Source organism: Trichosurus vulpecula, chromosome 1, assembly GCF_011100635.1.
Source record: "Trichosurus vulpecula isolate mTriVul1 chromosome 1, mTriVul1.pri, whole genome shotgun sequence".
Lineage (NCBI taxonomy): Eukaryota > Metazoa > Chordata > Mammalia > Diprotodontia > Phalangeridae > Trichosurus > Trichosurus vulpecula.
Genome location: NC_050573.1, coordinates 22,844,713 through 22,863,287, shown reverse-complemented (window position 1 = coordinate 22,863,287; position 18,575 = coordinate 22,844,713). Strand labels below are relative to the sequence as shown.

At 46.2% G+C, this 18,575-nt stretch overlaps 1 protein-coding gene across 1 annotated transcript in view; it reads left to right on the top strand.

Annotated features, from left to right (window-relative positions):
- WSCD2 (WSC domain containing 2) overlaps positions 1-18,575 on the top strand; it is a 150,399-nt gene that overhangs the window by 127,843 nt on the left and 3,981 nt on the right. The window contains exon 8 of the mRNA XM_036745806.1: positions 10,254-10,454. Within this exon, the coding sequence (XP_036601701.1) occupies positions 10,254-10,454 (201 nt within the window). The remainder of the gene's footprint in view (positions 1-10,253; positions 10,455-18,575) is intronic.

The window sequence follows — 18,575 nt, the reverse complement described above, 5'->3', positions numbered from 1 at the left end:
TCTTCCATTTATGAGCTGTGAGACTACAGATATATCCCCTCACTTCTCTGGACGTTGAGAATAAGCAACATGGCATTGGCTGTGTGGCCCTGGGCAAGTCACTTTATTCTTGGTACCCCAGACAAATTTCTAAGAGTGTAAGTTAGGTGCAGGGCAGTTGGTGTTCTATGTTGGCAGAGGGAATTTCCACACTGGGAGTTCCCTATAATGAAACTACAGGTGGAGGTGGGAAGAGAACTAGAACCGGGGACAATAGTGCTGATAATACCTACCTCAGGAGAGGCAATAGTGAGTAGATAGCCCACCTCAAAAGCAGGATTCAAGGCCTGCCCCTCACGCATACTGGCCACTTGAGCTCAGTGTTTTAGGCTACTCTGTGAGACTCTAAGTTGCAGAGAAGGTTCCAACCTGCATTAATGGAGGGAGTTCCCTCACCTGGGAGTTCCTTATAACAAGGAAATCACAGATCCAGTCCCCATCTTTACCTACCTCACAGGGCTCGTGAGGCTCAGATGAGATAATAAATTTTAAAGTGCCATTATCAATATCGTTTATGGGTAGTGGATCCTCATGGAAAGCCTGTGAGGTCAGTGGTGACGCTGTTACTGTTATCATTCTCATCATACAGATTGCAATCATATTTCTATAGCACTTTGAGAGTAGTGAACGGCGTTCCACACGAGATCGGGAGGTGAGGGGGCAGGAGTTGTGCTTGTAGATGTAATAATGATAGTGTCAGTAACAGCTTCGAACACATAGGGCTAAAGGGTTTGCAGAACACTCTCTGCGTCTCAGGGCTGCCCAAAATGTGGCCCACCTACAAGCATAGAAATTTACAGAAATGCTTCAGTAAACGAAGCCAAGCTGCCCAGAGCTCTCCCTAAAATGGCAAATCAAAACATATTGTCTATTGTTTCAATAAAAACCTAAGGTTGGACAGCCCTGCTGTGTATTATCTCAGTGGATCCTTACAACAACCTTGGGAGGTAGGGGCTATTAACATCATTCCCATCTTATGGACGAAGAAACTAAAACTTGGAATAAGTAATTTGCCCAGCCTCTAAAGAGGACAACCAGGTAGCCTGGCTAGGGGTTTGAAATTATTGAAGATGACTCTTGCAAAGCCATATGTCTACTCAAAATTTGGGTGGATGGTGGATGCTGAGAATTGGTTTGTCAAGGTAGAACTAAGGTGAAGTTTTCACTTGTCCCCTCTTGGACTCTACTTGCAATAAGGGAAATGGGAACCATCCTTCCTTCCAGTTCCTGGATCTGAGGACCCCACATCCTCAACTGGGATGTGTGGCCTCTGAGCCAGGATTCCCTCTTGGGCCCAGGTGGGGAACCCCATCTTATTCCATGAGTCCCCTACCACCAGCAGGCACATTGTGGCACAGGCTTGGCATAGAACTAGTGACTGGCGAGGGTATTTAGAAATCCATTTTTACCCCCTGTCTGGTATAGAATATTGTTATAGTATGACAGAGAGGGGAAACCGTCATGGCAGCTGAGGAGGAGAATGAATGGTTTTGAGAAGAGATTTGAGGCAGGTTTTGTTGTGTTTGTCCTTCATTTTCAAAGAGGACCATGACATCAGGGAAATGATGACACGACTAGCAGTTGACTTTGATTTGAGTGAGGGGGAGCTGTGCAAGGTCACCAGCCTCACTTTCTCCTCCAGAGCCATCTGGGTCCAGTGGCCAGATGTAATCAGGATGACTGGAGGCGGCCCCCAAGTGAAAAGGAAGCATAGGAGAGAGATTCTAAAGGGGAAAGGGGACACTTTTGACATCAGATTGTATAATTGGGGTGAACGTGACTGAGGATTCAAGGATGTCACTGAGCTTGGGAACCCAGGTGACTGGGAGGATGGTGGTGCCCTCAACAGAATTAGGGATTTTCAGAAGATGGGTAGATTTGTTGTGGTTTAGTCATTTTTAAGTTGTGTCCAATTCTTCCTGACCCCATTTGGGATTTTCTTGGCAAAGATACTGGAGAGGTTTGCCATTTCCTTCTCCAGCTCATTTTACTGATGAGGAAACTGAGGCAAACAGGGTTAAGTGTTTGAGGCCAGATTTGAACTCAGGTCTTCCTGACTCCAGGTCCAATGCTCTATCTACTGCACCACCTAGCTGCCCAGGGTAGGTTTGGGGAGGAAGATAATTTTTGGTCAAGTTGAGTTTGAGATGCCAGTCTGGTAGAATAGGACCTGGTGATATAGCACTGAAACTCAGGATTAAGACTAAGGTAGGGAGCTGGCAACAGCTTGTTATGCATGGGTTTCTCTTTGAAATTTTAATAAAACTTTAATTTAAGTTAAAAATAATTTTACATAGTAATTAAATAAATAATTTTAAATAAATTTTAAAAATAGTTTCTCTCTAGACATTGTCCCATTTTAAGCTATGGCCAGTGACGGGGGCACTCCATCATCAAATACGCACCAGAAAAAGGACTGATCTTTGTGGGCTGGTCACAGACAGTTGGTGCACTTAATAAAACTGTTTTCATGAAATGATTTTTACAGTCCCTTCTTCAGGGGCTGGGATGGATGTCGTTATTAAGGACTGTTGTACCCAAGGGTTCAACACTGCCTTGTCGCCAGATCCTAGTCAAAGAAAGCCACGATCGTAACAATCGGTGTCTGCTAATCTCCCCGGTGAAAAAACCCAGAGGAGAAATTGAATGCGCTTCCCAGAGCTCTGCAGAAGACAGTGGCTTCTGATCGGGTAGACAGGCAGGGGGCGCTGTGGAGCCAAGCCCGGGTTGGGACCTACATCTTATTATTAATGGAAGCCAAGAAAATAGACTAAGATTGTCAAGAGGGCTTCAGAACAGCTCTGCCCACGCCCCGCCGTGCCCCACTCTGTGCCGCCAATTACCCGGCTCCTACTGCCCCAGTGTAGAATTCTACGTTGGAAAATCCTCCATCTTGGAGTCAGATTGCCGGGACTGGAGTCCTCACTCCTCAGCCAGTTGATGGGAAGAACATTGCCTCTGGAATTGGAAGGTCTGGGTTCAAATCTCAGCTTTGCTATTTAGTAGCTGTGTGACCTTGGGCAAGTCACTCAACTCCTCTGAATCTCAGTTTCCTCATCTATAAAATAAGGGTCTTGGACTAGATAGCTTCTGAAGTCCCTTCCAGCTCACAAGAGATCATTCTAGAAGGGGACTGGACTAAAACTGACTACTTTAAAAAAATACAGATTTATGATTTTATTGGCATGGAAACGCCCTCCACTGATGTGTGAGGAGATGGGAGAGATGGTCTTTGAGGGTCCTTCTGGTGCTGGTCTGTGATCTCAAAGCAGACAGATGATTGGTCTGCTACTTAAAACCTTAGAGAATAGCCTGGAGTCACTTAAAAATGAAGTGGGGATGCAAAGAAAAGCAAAAAACAGTGCGTGCCCTCAAGGAGCCTACATCCTAACTGGGGAGATGAGCTTGAGAATAGCTCAGTATGTACAAGACTTTTTTTAATGAACAAAAATAGGAAATTTATTCCATTTTTTGCTTAATGCACTTTTTGTTTTATTTAATTACATTTTATTTTCCCCCAATTATACGTAAAAACAATTTTTAACATTTTTTTAAAGTTTTGAGTTCCAAATTCTATCTCCCTCCCCACTCCCTGAGAGGGTAAGCCGTCTGATATAGGTTATATATGTGCAGTCTGTACAAGACATTTCTGGAGTAGATGGAATGGAGTCTCAGAGGACAAACTGTAGCAGCTGGGGGAGGGGGTGGGTTAGGACTGAGACAGGCCTCCTGGAGAAGGTGGGGTTTGAGCTGAGTCTTGAAGGAAGCCAGGAGGCAGGGGTGAGGGGGCAAGGCATTCCAAGGAGCATCTGAGGTGGATTCAAACCCAGATCCTGGGATTCTGGAGCTCAGTTAAAGCTCTGTATGAATCTTCTCTGTGTCATTCTGACATTCTGCTCCTGTCTAGTCACTTCTGGTGACAGACAACTCACTAGTCTGCAAGGCAAACCACTCTGTAGAGAGAGTCACTGAGTGTTAGAATTGTCCCTCTTCCCCTCTCATTGCTCCTACTTTTCTGGGACCCAACAGAACAAATCTATTCCCTTTTCCCTGTAAAATGCTTGAGTCCAAATTCTGCCTCTGCTTCTTTCTGCCAGCGTAACCTTGAACAAGCTATTTTACTTGTCTGGGCCTCAGTATCCTCATGTGTAAAGTGAGGGGAATGAGGTCCCTTCCAGGTTTGTCTCTGAGGCTTTGACAAGACAAGCTCACTGTAGATAGAACCTTGCTGGAAACTAGCTTGATCCAGAGTGAGAGACCAGCCAGCTTGTGTTGCACAGGGTATGCCAACCATGGGAGGTGGGGACTGAAGGTGGGATGAATGCCTGGGAAGCTCGGTCCACCACGTGGCTCCCTCTTGCCTTGGAGACTCTGGGGACATCCTGTTCCACCGTCATGTTGATTGTCCTTTTTCATTCTGGACAAGGAATAGAGGAGATACATTCATTCCTTCTCTCCTCATACCTCCATCGACCCCATCACGCAGTCCATCTTCTACAAAGATCAAATGAGATAACGTTTCTAAAGTATCAGTGTCTGACATAAAACATACAGAACATACAGAATGTACACACACATATATATGCATACACATATGTATATATACATATAATGTGTTTGTGTGTATATGTATATATACATATATACATACATATCTATCTATATACATATACAACATATCTATCTATCTGTCTGTCTATCTATCTATCCATCCACACACACACCTATCCCTCTTCCTTCCACCCTCTATGAACCTAAATTTAGGATAGAATCATAGAATGCTAGACCTGAAAGGAACTTTTTAATCAATGAATGAATTAATGAACAACAAAAAAAACCTATTGAGTGCTTTCTATGTGCTTGGTACTGGGATAAGCCTCAGGGAGTCAAAGAAGAGTGAGCTAGGCTCTGCGTGCCAGGAGCTCAGGTTCTAACAAGGGAAAGCAGTCCCTAAAGGGAAGTGGTGACCAGAGAAGAGAGTTTTGGTCTGGGAAGTTACATGAAGAGGGAGTGAAGCCATCTGACCACTGGCAGTCATGTTCTCTCTGGTAACGGGAGTGTGAATTTGATTATTACTCAGCTAGAGGTGGAAAGCCAGGGAGCTTGGAGGGTGGGGAGCTTGGTGTCATGGTAAGAAGATGGTTGGAGAATCACTTGCTGGGGTCGCCATGAGGTTATAGAGGAAGAATTCTCGTGAACTCTCCTCTGAAGTAACCTAGTTTCACCCTTTCATTGTAAAGATGAGGAAGCCAGGGTCGGGAACAGGAAAATCACTTGACCAAGAAACTTAATGGAGGGACAGAGAGTGGAAGCAGGTCTCCCAATTTTTTAGTATCCCTCACACCATACACATACCCTTAATGGAGGGGAGTAAGAGGGTGTACTCTCTCACCGTCTCCCCCTTCTCTCTCCCTTTCTCTCTTACTCTCTCCATCTTTTCTGAGACATTGTGTGTGAGACAGAGAAACAATGAGAGACAAACAGAGAGACAGAGAGAGAGAGAGTGTGTGTGTGTGTGTGTGTGTGAGAGAGAGAGAGAGAGAGAGAGAGAGAGAGAGAGAGAGAGAGAGAGAGAGAGGAAGAAGAAAGAGAGAAAGGAAGAAGAGAAAGGAAGAGAGACAGGAGAGAGGAAGGTAGAGGAGAGGAGAACAGAGGGAGAGAGGAGGAGAGGGGAGGGGAGTGCAAAGGAGAGGAGGGAAGAAGAGGGGAGAGGAGGAAAAAGGGGAGGAGAGGAGACATTCTCTGTCTCTCTGTATCACTCTCCATGTGTTCTCTCCTTCCTCAGGCTCCTCTTCATCTTCCATCTTTCTAATCTCTCCACCCTCCCTTCCCTGACCTCTTCCTTTCTCATTATTTCCTATCTCTTTCTCTCCTTCCTCTTCCTTCATCCCTCTTCTCCCTTCTCCTCTCTTCCTTCTGCTGTTCTTTGTTTCTCTTTCTTCCCCTCCTTCATTTTATCTCTCACTTCCTTCTCTCCCACCCCTTTCTCACCCTCTGTCTTCCTCTCTTTTCTTTCCTCTCTCTTTTCTCCCTCCTTCCCTTTTGCACTGAATGCCATGCTAAGATCTTAGTTGTGTTGAGACCAAAGTCTCAGCAGAACAAGATGCCCACTGGGCAGATCCCCAGGAGAGATAGAAGGGACCTCTTGCTGGCTGCTAGGTGAATAACAGAACTCCCCCTGCCATGATCTGAAAGAGCCCGGGAGCTGGCTTTCTTTCACCCTGACTGACACATAAGAGTAATTTACTACATTAATATTATGCTAGGAACAAACACCATTTGTCTGCCTCCAAAACTCCTGGAGGGACAGCAGTGGCAAGCATACAGTGATGTCAAAGCCAGCCTCACTGCTGCAGCCAGCGCTCCAAACAGCATTGAGGCCTGAGGCAGAGAGGCAGAAAATCTTCTGATCCAAGGCCTTCTGCTTATCAGAGCCCAGCCCCACTGGCAGGACAGTTATATTGGGCCCCTGGCTCAAAGCAAGGCCCCTAGTCTCATAGGGCAATTGGGATATTGAATCCTGTCCAGGCACCATATTTCAGGAAGGACAACAATAAACTAGCAAGGAAAGGACAGTCAGGAAAGGAGGGGGACAGGTGGTTGGGGAAGTGCCTCAACACATGCCACACGAGATTGGGTTGAGGGATGGGAAAATAGAGAAGAAAAAACTCAGGGAAAACATGAGAGATGTGTCTTCAAGTATGTCCAGGGCTGCCATATGGAGGAGGGGCAAAGCTTGTCCTACTCCTCCCCAGAGGGAAAGGCCAGGAGCAATGGGGGAAGTCACAAAGAGGGGAATAGAGGCTCTTTATAAAGAAAAACATACTATCAAGAAGAGCCTTGGGAAGTAGTGAGCTCCCCATCACCCGAGACACTCCCAACAAAGGAAGGTGGGAGAGCCCCTTCTCAGATTCCTCAGATACATTATAGAGAGGATTTTATTCAGGTATGGGTAGGAGCAGATGGCCACTAAGCTTCCTTCCAAACCTAGGTTTCTCTGGTCATCTCAGTCATGTCTGACTCTCTGTGACCCCATCTGGTGTTTTCTTGGCAAAGATACTAGAGTGGTTTGCCATTTCCTTCTCCAGACCATTTTGCAGATAAAGAAACTGAGGCAGACAGGATGGAGCAACTTGCTCAGGGTCACATGGCTAGTAAGTGTCTGAGGCTGGAGTTGAACTCAGGCAGATGAAGCCTTTGATTCTGTGCCCTAAGCTCTATGCACTATGATGCCACCTACCTGCAATAGGTGCTTAATAAATGTCCTTTGGATTGAATTGAATATGTAAGAGAAGTTTTGTACTGCATGTTTTGCCTGGTGTCTAAGGTGTTCCTGGCTCTAACTCCTGTAAGTGACTTGTCCAAGGTCACCCAGCTTTGAAGTGGCAGAGTTAGGACTCCTCCTCTGGTCTCCAGGATGGAGCAGGAGAATCTGTACTACCCAGCCCTCTTGGTGTCTTAACAAAAGCTATCACCTCTTCCTTCCTCCTTAGGAATGTTAATAACCAGAAGTACAAAATGTTAGATGTTTTCCCCTTTATTCAGGAAGGAAACCAAGCAGAGCCCACAGGCTTGATGAGAGAGAATTAGCTCCCCAGCATCCGATTTTATCTGGGCTCAGTCTGCAGGAGGCCCAGGATGCTGTCCTGTTCTCTAGTTTCTCTCCAGCACTTCCAGCCCATGGGGTTCAGTGATGAGGATGCTAATTCTGGCCCCAGCAGGACCAGAAGAGAAATGGGCAGGGAGGACTGTTTGTCTCCCTCCCTGCTTACCAGACCATGTAACCCCTGAGGATAGGCGATAGATCTTGGGGCACACACAGCACAGGCAGGAAATGTCCATTCATGGAGCTGTCTGTGGGTGTGACACAGAGTCTGAGAATGTCAGAACTGGGAGAGACCTTAGAACAGGGAAGGTCAGAGCTGGGAGGGGCCTTAGAACAGGGGATGTCAGGGCTGGGAGGGGCTTTAGAACAGGGGATGTCAAAGCTGGGAGGGGCCTTAGAACAGGGGATGTCAGGGTTGGGAGGAGTCTTAGAACCGGGGATGTCAAAGCTGGGAGGGGCCTTAGAACAGGGAATGTCAGAGCTGGGAGGAGCCTTAGAACAGGGGATGTCAGAGCTGGGAGGGGTCTTAGAACAGGGGATGTCAGAGCTGGGAGGGGCCTGAGAACAGGGAATGTCAGAGCTGGGAGGGGCCTGAGAACAGGGGATGTCAGGGCTGGGAGGGGCCTTAGAACAGGGGATGTCAGGGCTGGGAGGGGCCTTAGAACAGGGGATGTCAGGGCTGGGAGGGGCCTTAGAACAGGGGATGTCAGGGCTGGGAGGGGTCTTAGAACAGGGAGTGTCAGAGCTGGGAGGGGCCTTAGAACAGGGGATGTCAGGGCTGGGAGGGGCCTTAGAACAGGAAGTATCAGAGCTATAAGCAACCTTATAAGCCTTCTAACTCATTTTGCAGATGAGGCAACCTAGGCCCAAAGTGAAGTGACTCTTCCCAGGTCGCACAATCATTAGTGTTACAGTTGAGACCAGAATCCAGGCCAGTGCCCTCCCCCACTGTGCCAGGCTGCCTCCCTGCTGTTTGGTGATAGAATTTATGGCAAAAAGGAAACTAGGAGGTGGTGTATTGCCTTCATGCCCTCACAAGCTAACACAGACCATTGGCTGCATCCTCATCTTGGGAAAGGCAGCAAAATGGACATAGTATTAGGCCAGACCACTTTATGACTCCATGGAGAGCCCAGGCTGGGGGCTCAGTAGGCCCTCTGTGGTTGATGCTGTTGGCATCAGTGTTAGTGTGTTAAAGGCAGGCCTGCCTCCTGTGGCCCCAACTTAAGAATGATGGCAGACCAAAGATGCACTAGTTCATGAGCCTTGAGGCCACCCATGGCAGAGTGGAAAATACCTCAGACCTGGAGCTGAAGGGCCTGGGTTCAAGTCCTCACTCTGTCCTCACCAATGATATGACCTTGCACATATCATGAAACCTTAGCTGTAAAATTCAAAAGCCATGCTTCACACAGGATGTCCCATTTCCCATCATCATGCCTTTGCTCCTGCCATCCCCATATCTGGAATTCCTTCCCTGCTCACCTCTACCTCTTAGAATACCTAGTTTCCTTCAAGCCTGAGCCCCAGCACCACCTCCTACATGAAACCTTCCCAGATCTTTCCAGTTGCTGATCAGTGCCTCCCATCTCAAAAAATTAAATTAAATTAAATTAAAAATTGTCTTCTCTTTTGCATTTACTTTGTATATACTCAAATATATGCAGCAATAAAAGGTAAGGTGTTTGAGGGCATAGACTGTTTCCCTTTTGTCTTTGTATGCTCAAAGCCCAGTACAGTACTTGGTACATTTTGTTGTTCAGTTGTGTCTGACTCTTCATGACCCCATGTGCCATATAGCGTGCCAGGCCCTTCTATCCTCCACTATCTGCCTGGCACATAGTAGGAGTTTTATCAACATTCATTTTATTTATAACCTTATTTATAAATAGTTGCTTATAAAATAAATATTTATATGTATTTGTTTATAAATATTTGATTGATCAAGGGCTCCAATTCAGTCCAATCCATCTTAAAGGCTTCCTTCATGCAAGGCATTGCCCACATGTTGGAGATACAAAGAAAGACAAAATCAAAACTGTTCCTGCCCTCAGCAAGGTTACATTCTACTGGAGGAAAAAAACATGCAAATAGTTCATTATATAGATGAGAATTTGAGAAGGCAAGAGAGAAGCTCACCAACCAAGGAGATCTGGTTTGCTCTAGAAAGTGGTTTATGAACTAAGCCTTGAAGGAATACTAAAGGCAGAAGGGTGGGGAAGGAGCATTCCAGGCAAGGGGCACAGCTTGGGTATGCCAAATAGGCCAGGATGGCTGAAAATGGGAGTGTATGAAGGGGAATAATATGAGATAAGACTGAAAAAGGAGGCTGGAACTAGATCGAGCTTTAAATGCCAAGCCCAGGAATTTGCATTTTGTCCTAGGGATAGGGAGCCATTGAAGAGTGTTGAGCTGCAGTCATGGGGGAAGACTGGCCCTTTGGGAAGATGATGGGATGATGGGTATGAAAGCCCTCTGTAACTATAATGTGCTAAGCTGTTATTCTTGAGGATGTAAGACAGTTGAGGATGTTGTTGGAAAAAATGAAAGGGGACCTTTTCCCATGTCCTGCTATTAATGAATCTCTTTGTCTTCTTCTGAGGAACAGGGTTTAGGGGTGAGAGGGACCACTGGAGGAGCGGGAGGACCATTTGCATCAAGACCCACGAGAGTGGCCAGAAGGAGATCGAAGCCTTCGATGCGGCCATCTTGCTCATCCGAAACCCCTACAAGGCTCTCATGGCAGAGTTCAACCGCAAGTATGGTGGCCATATTGGCTTCGCCTCCCAGGCCCACTGGAAAGGCAAAGGTAAGGACCATGGGTGCTGCCCCAGCCTGGCACCCCAGTCAGGCCATCTATCCCCAACAGATATTAAATAAGCTCAGGAGTTTGGGCATCTGAGGGCAGGACCTCTGGGGATAGTGTGTGGTCCTTGCAGCATCCCTGGAGGGTGCATAGGAGAAGGGAGTAGGGTAGGGTGTTCTTTCTTTGAAAAAATCATTTATAATACTCTTTTGGATATATATTATCTTTTTAAAACATTCTCATTTTTAATTAGCCTCCTTCTTCCTATCAGGTTTTCTCCACCTCCCCTAAGCCAAGCCTCATCTTCTGAGATGCAGACTCCCCAATCCCCTTGTGGGTGATGGGGTCTCTTCCAGGCCCTCCCCCACTGGTTCCCAGCTGCTCCAGAGTTCCCACCTTCTCTGCGGTGCTCCTCAAAAACATATTGTGGGATGCTGTTAATTATAGCAATTTACAAATTGCTCCCATGAAATTGATGCTGCTGGAAAGAGTTAAAAATCTCGAGCTTCATTGAACATCTGCTCCCCTCCATTCCACGTGTCTTTAAAGGGAATGTCTGCTGAGTCTTATAACCCCAAACAGCCCCCTGCCTGATTCTCACCCCAGCAGGGAAGGGAGCATGAAGAGAGGGAAAATGGCAGTGGGTTTACTTCTTCTCTCGAGAAGGCAGGGGGCAGGAGGTTTTTGAATTTTAGTGATTGAAACCAGAACAAGAGTCTGAGAATGAGGCCCCAAGTATTCCCAAAGAGCATAGAAAATATATAGTTAGAACTAGAAGGAACTTTAAAATAATAAAAGTGTTAAAGCTGGACAGAATCATAGAAAAGAGAATGTCAAAGTTGAGAGAGCACTTAGAACAGGGAAATGTCAGAGCTGGGAGGGGCCTTAGAACATTAAGATGTTAGGACTGGAGGGGACTGGAGGTCATGCTTTTTAGCTGGCAGCTCTAGCCATATTACCCCAAACTTAGCTCATAGAATTTGAAGACATAAAACATGAAAGATTTGAGCTAGAAGGAACCTGAGACACAGAATGGAAGAAACAGATGATGCCTCAAAGACCAGACTGACCATGGGGATGGACAAGCCCTAGAATTGTTCCAGTAGCCTTTTTGTTCTGTTCCACACTAAGCTTTTGAAGTCAGAATTTGCTGCTGAACTAACATCCCTGGGCACACCCTCCATTTGGCAGGGTGGTTCCCCCAAGAAGGACTAATCCAGGCTTCCTCCCTAACCCTGATACACAGTCTTGACTGTCCAAGGAGGCTTGGTGTCAGAAGAAGAGCTATAGACTCCTCTGAGCCAAGTTGAGCCCAGACTCACTCCCAGAACATCTTGAGTTAGACCAGTCTAACTGAGTCCAACTCCCAGCTGCTCATTGGTCAGAGCTCTAAGAGTCTATAAAAGAGCTGCCCTTCAGCCTAGGGCTTTGTTTGGTGCCATTGGGCTGGGTATGTCCACCAATGTCACCTTCCTACCCACCTCTCCTTCCCCTCTTTACTGCAGAAAGCCAGTAGGGGACAGAAGGACATTTCCATTCTCACCTCCACCTCCACAACCTACTTCAGAGTTGCAAGTGCCCCAGACCAAGGGAGTTTCCTTGAGGAACTCAATCTTTAGCCTTCTGGGGTTGCCTGACCCAGCTGGAAACTCAAGGCCGTCCAGGCCATTGTCACTCAGGTGCCTCCTAGCAGACCTTGAGCCAAAGTCTCAGTTCCCCAAAGGTCTCCAGAGCTTGGGGCAGCATAACATGGTACAAAAAGACATTACATCTTGAGTCAGAAGGCCTGGATTCTGACTTCTGCTGTTTGCTTCCTGTGTGACCTTGGGTTGGTCCTTTCTCCTCCCTCCTCCATCCTTCTAAAATGAAGGTGTTAGAGTAGATGAACTCCATCAATCAATTACAATTATTGAGTGCCTACTATGTGACAGGCACTGTGCTAAGCACAAAGGATGCAAAGACAAAAGTGAAGCAGTCCCTGACTTCAAGGAACTTACCGTCTTTCAGAGGAAACACATGTCCACATGAAATACATACAAAACAGAAGCACTAAGAAATTTTTAAGGGCTGAGACATTAGCAGCTAATGGGATTGGGAAAGTTCTCATGTAGGAGATGAAAGTTGGCCTGAGCTTTGAAGGACACCAAGAGTTATAAGAAGCAGAATATGACTCTGTACAAATGCATGGAGGTGGGAGATGACCTCTAAGGTTTCTCCTGACTTCAACATTTTAGGGATTTGAGCAGAATAAAGAGTGTGGCAGAAAAGGGCCTAAAAGTTAAGGAACCTTTTATTCCCAAGCTCACAATTCTCTTAAGTCTCTTCCTGCTTTCCATCCTAGGATAAACTGACCTTGAAAGTCATTCCAGGTTTGACTTCCTATGGCTCTGTTCTCTCCAAATTTTTCTCTCCTGTTCTCCTCTCTCTGACTAGCCTTTCTCCCCTACACATAGAAAGGTCAAGCTGTGATTATCTTCACCTTCTCAAAAAAAAAGTAGAAGGAAGGGTCTGGTAAGCAAAGAGCTTTAGGTCTAGTATTCAAGGACCTAGTCTAGAATTTCACTTCTGCTTCCCATCCTGTGCCTCAGTCTTCTCCACTATCAAATGAAGGGGTTGTACTGGATGACCTGCAGAGGGATTCAGAGCTACAAAGGGCCCTATAGGTCACCTAATCCAGCCACCCTCCCATTTTATAGATGAAGAAACTGAGGCCAGAGAGGGATCATTGATTTAGGGTTACAATGAACCTTGCAGGTCCAACTCCCCTCATTTTACAGAAAAGGAAACTGAGGCCAGAGAGGGATAACAGATTTAGAGTCCAATCTCTTTCATTTTACAGATAAAAAAACTGAGGCTAGAGAGGGGTCACAGATTTAGAGCTACAAAGGGACCTCAGAGGCCATTCCAACCCCCTTCATTTTATACAGAAAGAAACTGAGGTGGGGGGAGGTGCAGGGGGGAAACACTGGCCCAAGATGATAGAAGTAAAGGTATAATTTGAACCCAAGTCCAGAGCCACTCTTCCACTGTGTCTGATTTGTCTAAGTAGTAAGGCTGAGTTTGAATTCAGATCCCCTGACTCCTAAGCCAACCCTCTCTCCATAGCCACCTCTTCCATTCAGTGGTCCTTCAGGTTCCCTGCTTCTGGAGTTTAGCCATCCGTGAGTTTCATTGGTAAGGGGAAGGATTAACAGGAGAGGGCTCAGTGGCACTGGGCTCTGCAGCAGGCTGGTGCACACAGCTGTTGGAGACACGGCTCTGCCTCTCGCCACCATCACCACCCCCAGTTCCAGCTGTGCATCTCCCCAGTCCAGGCTGAAGGCCCCTGTAAAATCTGGATTTTGTTCCATGACATTAATTTTATGATCTCCCTGGAGCTGATCCAAAGCAAAGTTTTATGTGATATGATTACACAAGGTGAATTGTCCTGGATCTGTGTAATGAAACAGATACTGTGTTTAATGATTCCTTGGGGAATTAAGTGCAGTTGGGCTATTAATCAGGCATGGGTTCCTGCAGGAGAATGATATGGAGCCGCAGAGACCTGGAGCTTGCCTGCCTTGGGAGCCATCGGCACGTGCCTGCATTCCAGTGCTGGTGGACCCCATGCCCAGTAGCAATGTTTATTGCAGAACATGCATGCTAAGATCAGTTACCAAGATACCAGGGAAAACTGGAAGGGCTTCCCCGCTCTCCATCCTAACGCTGCCCTTAGCAGAAAGCACTTGGAGATGAGATGACCCAAGAACTTGGAGGGGTGAAGTCCAGGACAAAGCTCACTGAGTACTGTAGGACAGCAAAATACAGCCAGGAAAGGTCTTAGTGGCCATCAAGTCCACCCCCTCCTCCCTCATCTTCAGATGGGAGAACTGCAGTATGTGAAGTGACTTGTCCAGGGTCATGCAGTGTGGCAATATCTGAATCTGTATTCATGAACCTCAGTGTTTTATCCAAAGTTCCATCCAGCTGCTTCTGGGAAAGAGAGCCTCGTCTGGAGTCCAAAGACCTGTATTTGAATCCTGGCTCTACTATCCTTGAATTCAAGTCAACAAACATTAATTAAGCACATATTGCATGCAGGGCAGAGGCAACTAGGTGGCTCAGTGAGTAGTGCCTCTGCCTTGGAGTCAGGAAGATCTGGGTTCAAATCTGACCCCAGACACTTCCTAGCCATGTGACCCTAGGCAAGTCACTTCACCCTGTTTGCCTCAGTTTCCTCATCTGTCAAATGAGCTGTAGAAGGAAATGGCAAACCATCCAGTATCTCTGCTAAGAAAACCCCAAATGGGGTCACGAAGAGCTGGACACAACTGAAATGACTCAAGAGCAACACAAGCCAGGCACTGCTTAAGGTGCTGGGGATACAAAGACCCTCAGGGAGCTTATATTCCACTGAGGGCATGTAACTTGTCCATAGATAAATAAATGCAAAATATTGTTAGTTTCAGAACACTAGGCATGGGGAGGGGGTGGTGAGAGATAGTGGGGAAGGATCAGGAAAGGCCTTTATGTAAGGTGGCATTGATCAGCCGTGTGCCCATGAGCAAGGAAGTTAGTTTACCTCCCTGGGCCTCAGTTTCCTCATCTGTTAAGTGAAGGAGCTGTACCAGATGGTCTGTAAGGTCGCTTCCAGCTCTAAATGCTATGAGAGATTTACTTAAGGAGCAAGAAGATATTCTAGTCTATGACTTTGAGTTGAGCAGAGACTGGGGTCTAATGGAAGGGGCTGAGCCCTAAGGGAGGGGGCTCTGGGGGAGTGGACTACACTGGGCTAGCCGGAATAATGACTGGACCCGGGACATTCTCACAGGGTCTGCCAGGCTGCTCAGGAGCCATTCTTGGTCAACGGTGCGCCTGGGTGGGAGAAGTCTCTTTACTGTTCACATATGCTCAGGGGGTTGTGGCTGATCGCCTTCCTATTAGAATGGAAGCTCTTAGAGGGCAGGGATTATTTCCTTTTGCCTTTGCTTCCCCAGCACCTGCACAGTCATTTGCACATGGTCAGTGCTCAAAAATGTTTGTTGGATTGAATTGAATTACAGTCAAGGAATCTCAGCTCCTTCATGCCAGGCATGGCACATGTGTGCTAGGCAAGATCATAGAATCTCAGAGCTGAAAGAAAACTTGGAGATTGTATAGTCCACACTGTGCCAAGGCAGAAATCCCCATCTTTAGCACCCCTGAAAGAAGTTCTTCCAGATTTCCCTTGAAGACCTCCAAAAAGGCAGTCTGTTCTACTTTTTGGACAGTTCTAATTGCAGTTGGGGGCACAGTGGATAGAGCATCAGGCCTGAAGTCAGGAAGACCTGAGTTCAAATCTGGCCTCAGACACTTAATAGCTGTGTGATCTTGGGTAAGTCACTTAACCTGTTTGCCTCCATTTCCTCATCTGTAAAATGAACTGGAGAAGGAAATGGCAAACTGCTCCAGTGTTTCTGCCAAGAAAATCCCAAATGGGGTCACAAAGCATCAGACATGACTGAAATGACTAAGCAGCAACGGCGATTGAAAGGAAGTTCTTCCTCCTACCAAGCTGACATCAGCTTCTTGGTAACATCCCCCACAGCTCCTAGTTCACCTCTGGGGCCAAGCAGAGCAAGGCTGAGCTCTCTTTCGCATGATAGCCTTTGCTTTACAACTATTACCTTATTTGATCCTCACAACAACCTTGGGAGGTACATGCTGTTGTTATCCCTGTTTTACGGTTGAGTTGAGGAAACTGATGCAAACAGAGGCTAAATGACTTGCCTAAGGACATATGGCTAGTAAATGTCTGGGGCTGGACTTGAAATCAGGTCTTCCTGACTGCGGGCCCAAGGCTCTTTCCACTTCACCACCCAGACAGTAATCATGTCCCCTAATCTCCCTTCTGCCCTGCTAAATCATCTCCAGTCTAAATATGCTCAAATTCAACTTCCTTCCTTGGATTCCATGTCTCTGAGTCCCCTCCCCATACTAGTCATCCTTCTCCTCATCCCTCTAGTCAAAATACAGCACCCGGAACTGAACATGAGAATCCAGATGGGGTCTAACCAGAACAGAGTAGAGTGGGGTTATCAGCACCTTCCATCTGGACAGCGCCTTCTCTTAATTAAGCCTAAGGTCGCAATCATTTTCTTTGGCTGCTTTGTCACTTCCAGTAGAAGACACAGTTTAGACACCATCCTAAGCCTTTCCTGATGCCCCAACTACTAGCAGCCTCCCTCCCTAATTACCTTGTATCCATTTGCATTTACTCTCTTTATATGTATGTTCTAAATACATATTCAGGGTGAATACAGGGTGTCCCAAATGTTTTAAGCTTTAATGCCTCCAAAGTGCCTAAGACTTTGGGGATACCTTGTTTTTGTCCTTGTCTCCCCATTAGAATGTAAGCTTCTTTTGAGTTGGGATTGCTTCATTCTTTGTACTTGTATCACCAGAACCCAGCCCCCTGTGCCTGGTACAGTGCTTGTTGATGGATAAACAGTCTTAGTCAGAAGATTGTATGTAGATTTAGAGCCAGAAAGGACCTCAAAGTGCACGTAGGCCAGGGTTTCTTAACCTTTTTTATGTAATAGACCCCCTTTGGAAGTCAGTCTGGTGAAGCCTGTGGACCCATTCTCAGAATCATGCTTTTAAATTGGTGGCAGCAGTGGTGGTCCTTCATCCTTGTAGAGGACCAATGACATCACAGATGATGTTTTGACTTGCATATGAATTGGATTTAAGTGAGGCAGAGCCATGCAGAGTCATCAGCCTCAGTCTCTCCTCCAGAGTCATTGAAGTTCTGTGGTAAGGCATAGTCAATAAATTAAATAAAATACATAGGATTACAAAAGAAACCAACTATATTGAAATAACAGTTATCAAGATATAGATATACATATACATATACGTATACATACATGTATATATACATACATACACACATACATAAATATAGATATATAGTCCCCCAGACTTCTTGAAATCTATTCAGGGATCCCTCGGAAGTCTACGGACCCCAGTTTAAAACTCCTGATCTAGTCCAACCTCTCATGTTGCAGGTGAGGAAACTGAAGATGAGAGAGGTTGCGCAAGATCACACAGGTATTAAGGAGCAGAGTTAGGATTTGAACCCAGGTCTTATGAATCCAACAGAAAAATGACTAAACAGGGCAGCCAGGTAGTACAGTGGATAGAGAGGTGGGCCTGAAGTCAGGAAGACTCATCCTCATGAGTTCAAACCTGGCCTGAGACACTTACTAATTGGGTGACCCTAGGCAAGTCACTTCACCCTGTTTGCTTCAGTTTCCTCATCAGTAAAATGAGCTGGAGAAGGAAATGACAAACCACTCCAGTGTCTTTGCCAAGAAGATCCCACATGGGGTCATGAAGAATCAGACATGACTGAAACAACCGAACAACAACTTATGTATAACACTAGATCCAGCCTTCTCTCTACGACACCATCAGTGAAAGAATGTCAGAAAAAGAGCCCCTGGGCTGGGAGATTGGACCCCTGGATAGTGATAGTGTGACTTTGAACCAATCTCTACAGTTTTCTACACCTCAGCTTTCCCATCTGTAAAATGGATATTCCAAAAATCTTTATGCAGATTTAAGTGATTAAAACAACAACAACTTAAAACTGTACTCTTAGGCTGTTGGAACACCTGATATATCTGCCCGACAAACCTTCCTCTGTCTCTCTCCCTCCTTCCCTCCCTCCCTTTCTCCCCCACCCCACCCCTACCTCTCTCTCTCTCTCTCTCTCTCTGCCTCTCTCTGTCTCTGTCTCTCTCTGTCTCTCTGTGTGTCTGTCTGTCTCTCTCTCTGTCTGTCTCTCTCTGTCTCTGTCTGTCTGTCTCTCTCTGTCTCTGTCTGTCTCTCTCTGTCTCTGTCTCTCTCTCTCTCCTTTTTCTCTGTCCATCTCTGTCTATCTGTCTTACTGTCTTTGTCTCTAGGAGGCTTCACAGAAATAAGGACCAAGAAAGTACTCTGAAAATGTTTAAAGCTATATAAGTGCTCGATCTTTTTTAATCATTCAGATACATCTGGTCTTAACCCATTATAACAGTATGGGCCCAATCAGGCAGATAGATTATAATAATCTGCTTCTGTGATTTAAAAAAAACTCTCCTCATTTTGGGCATAAACACT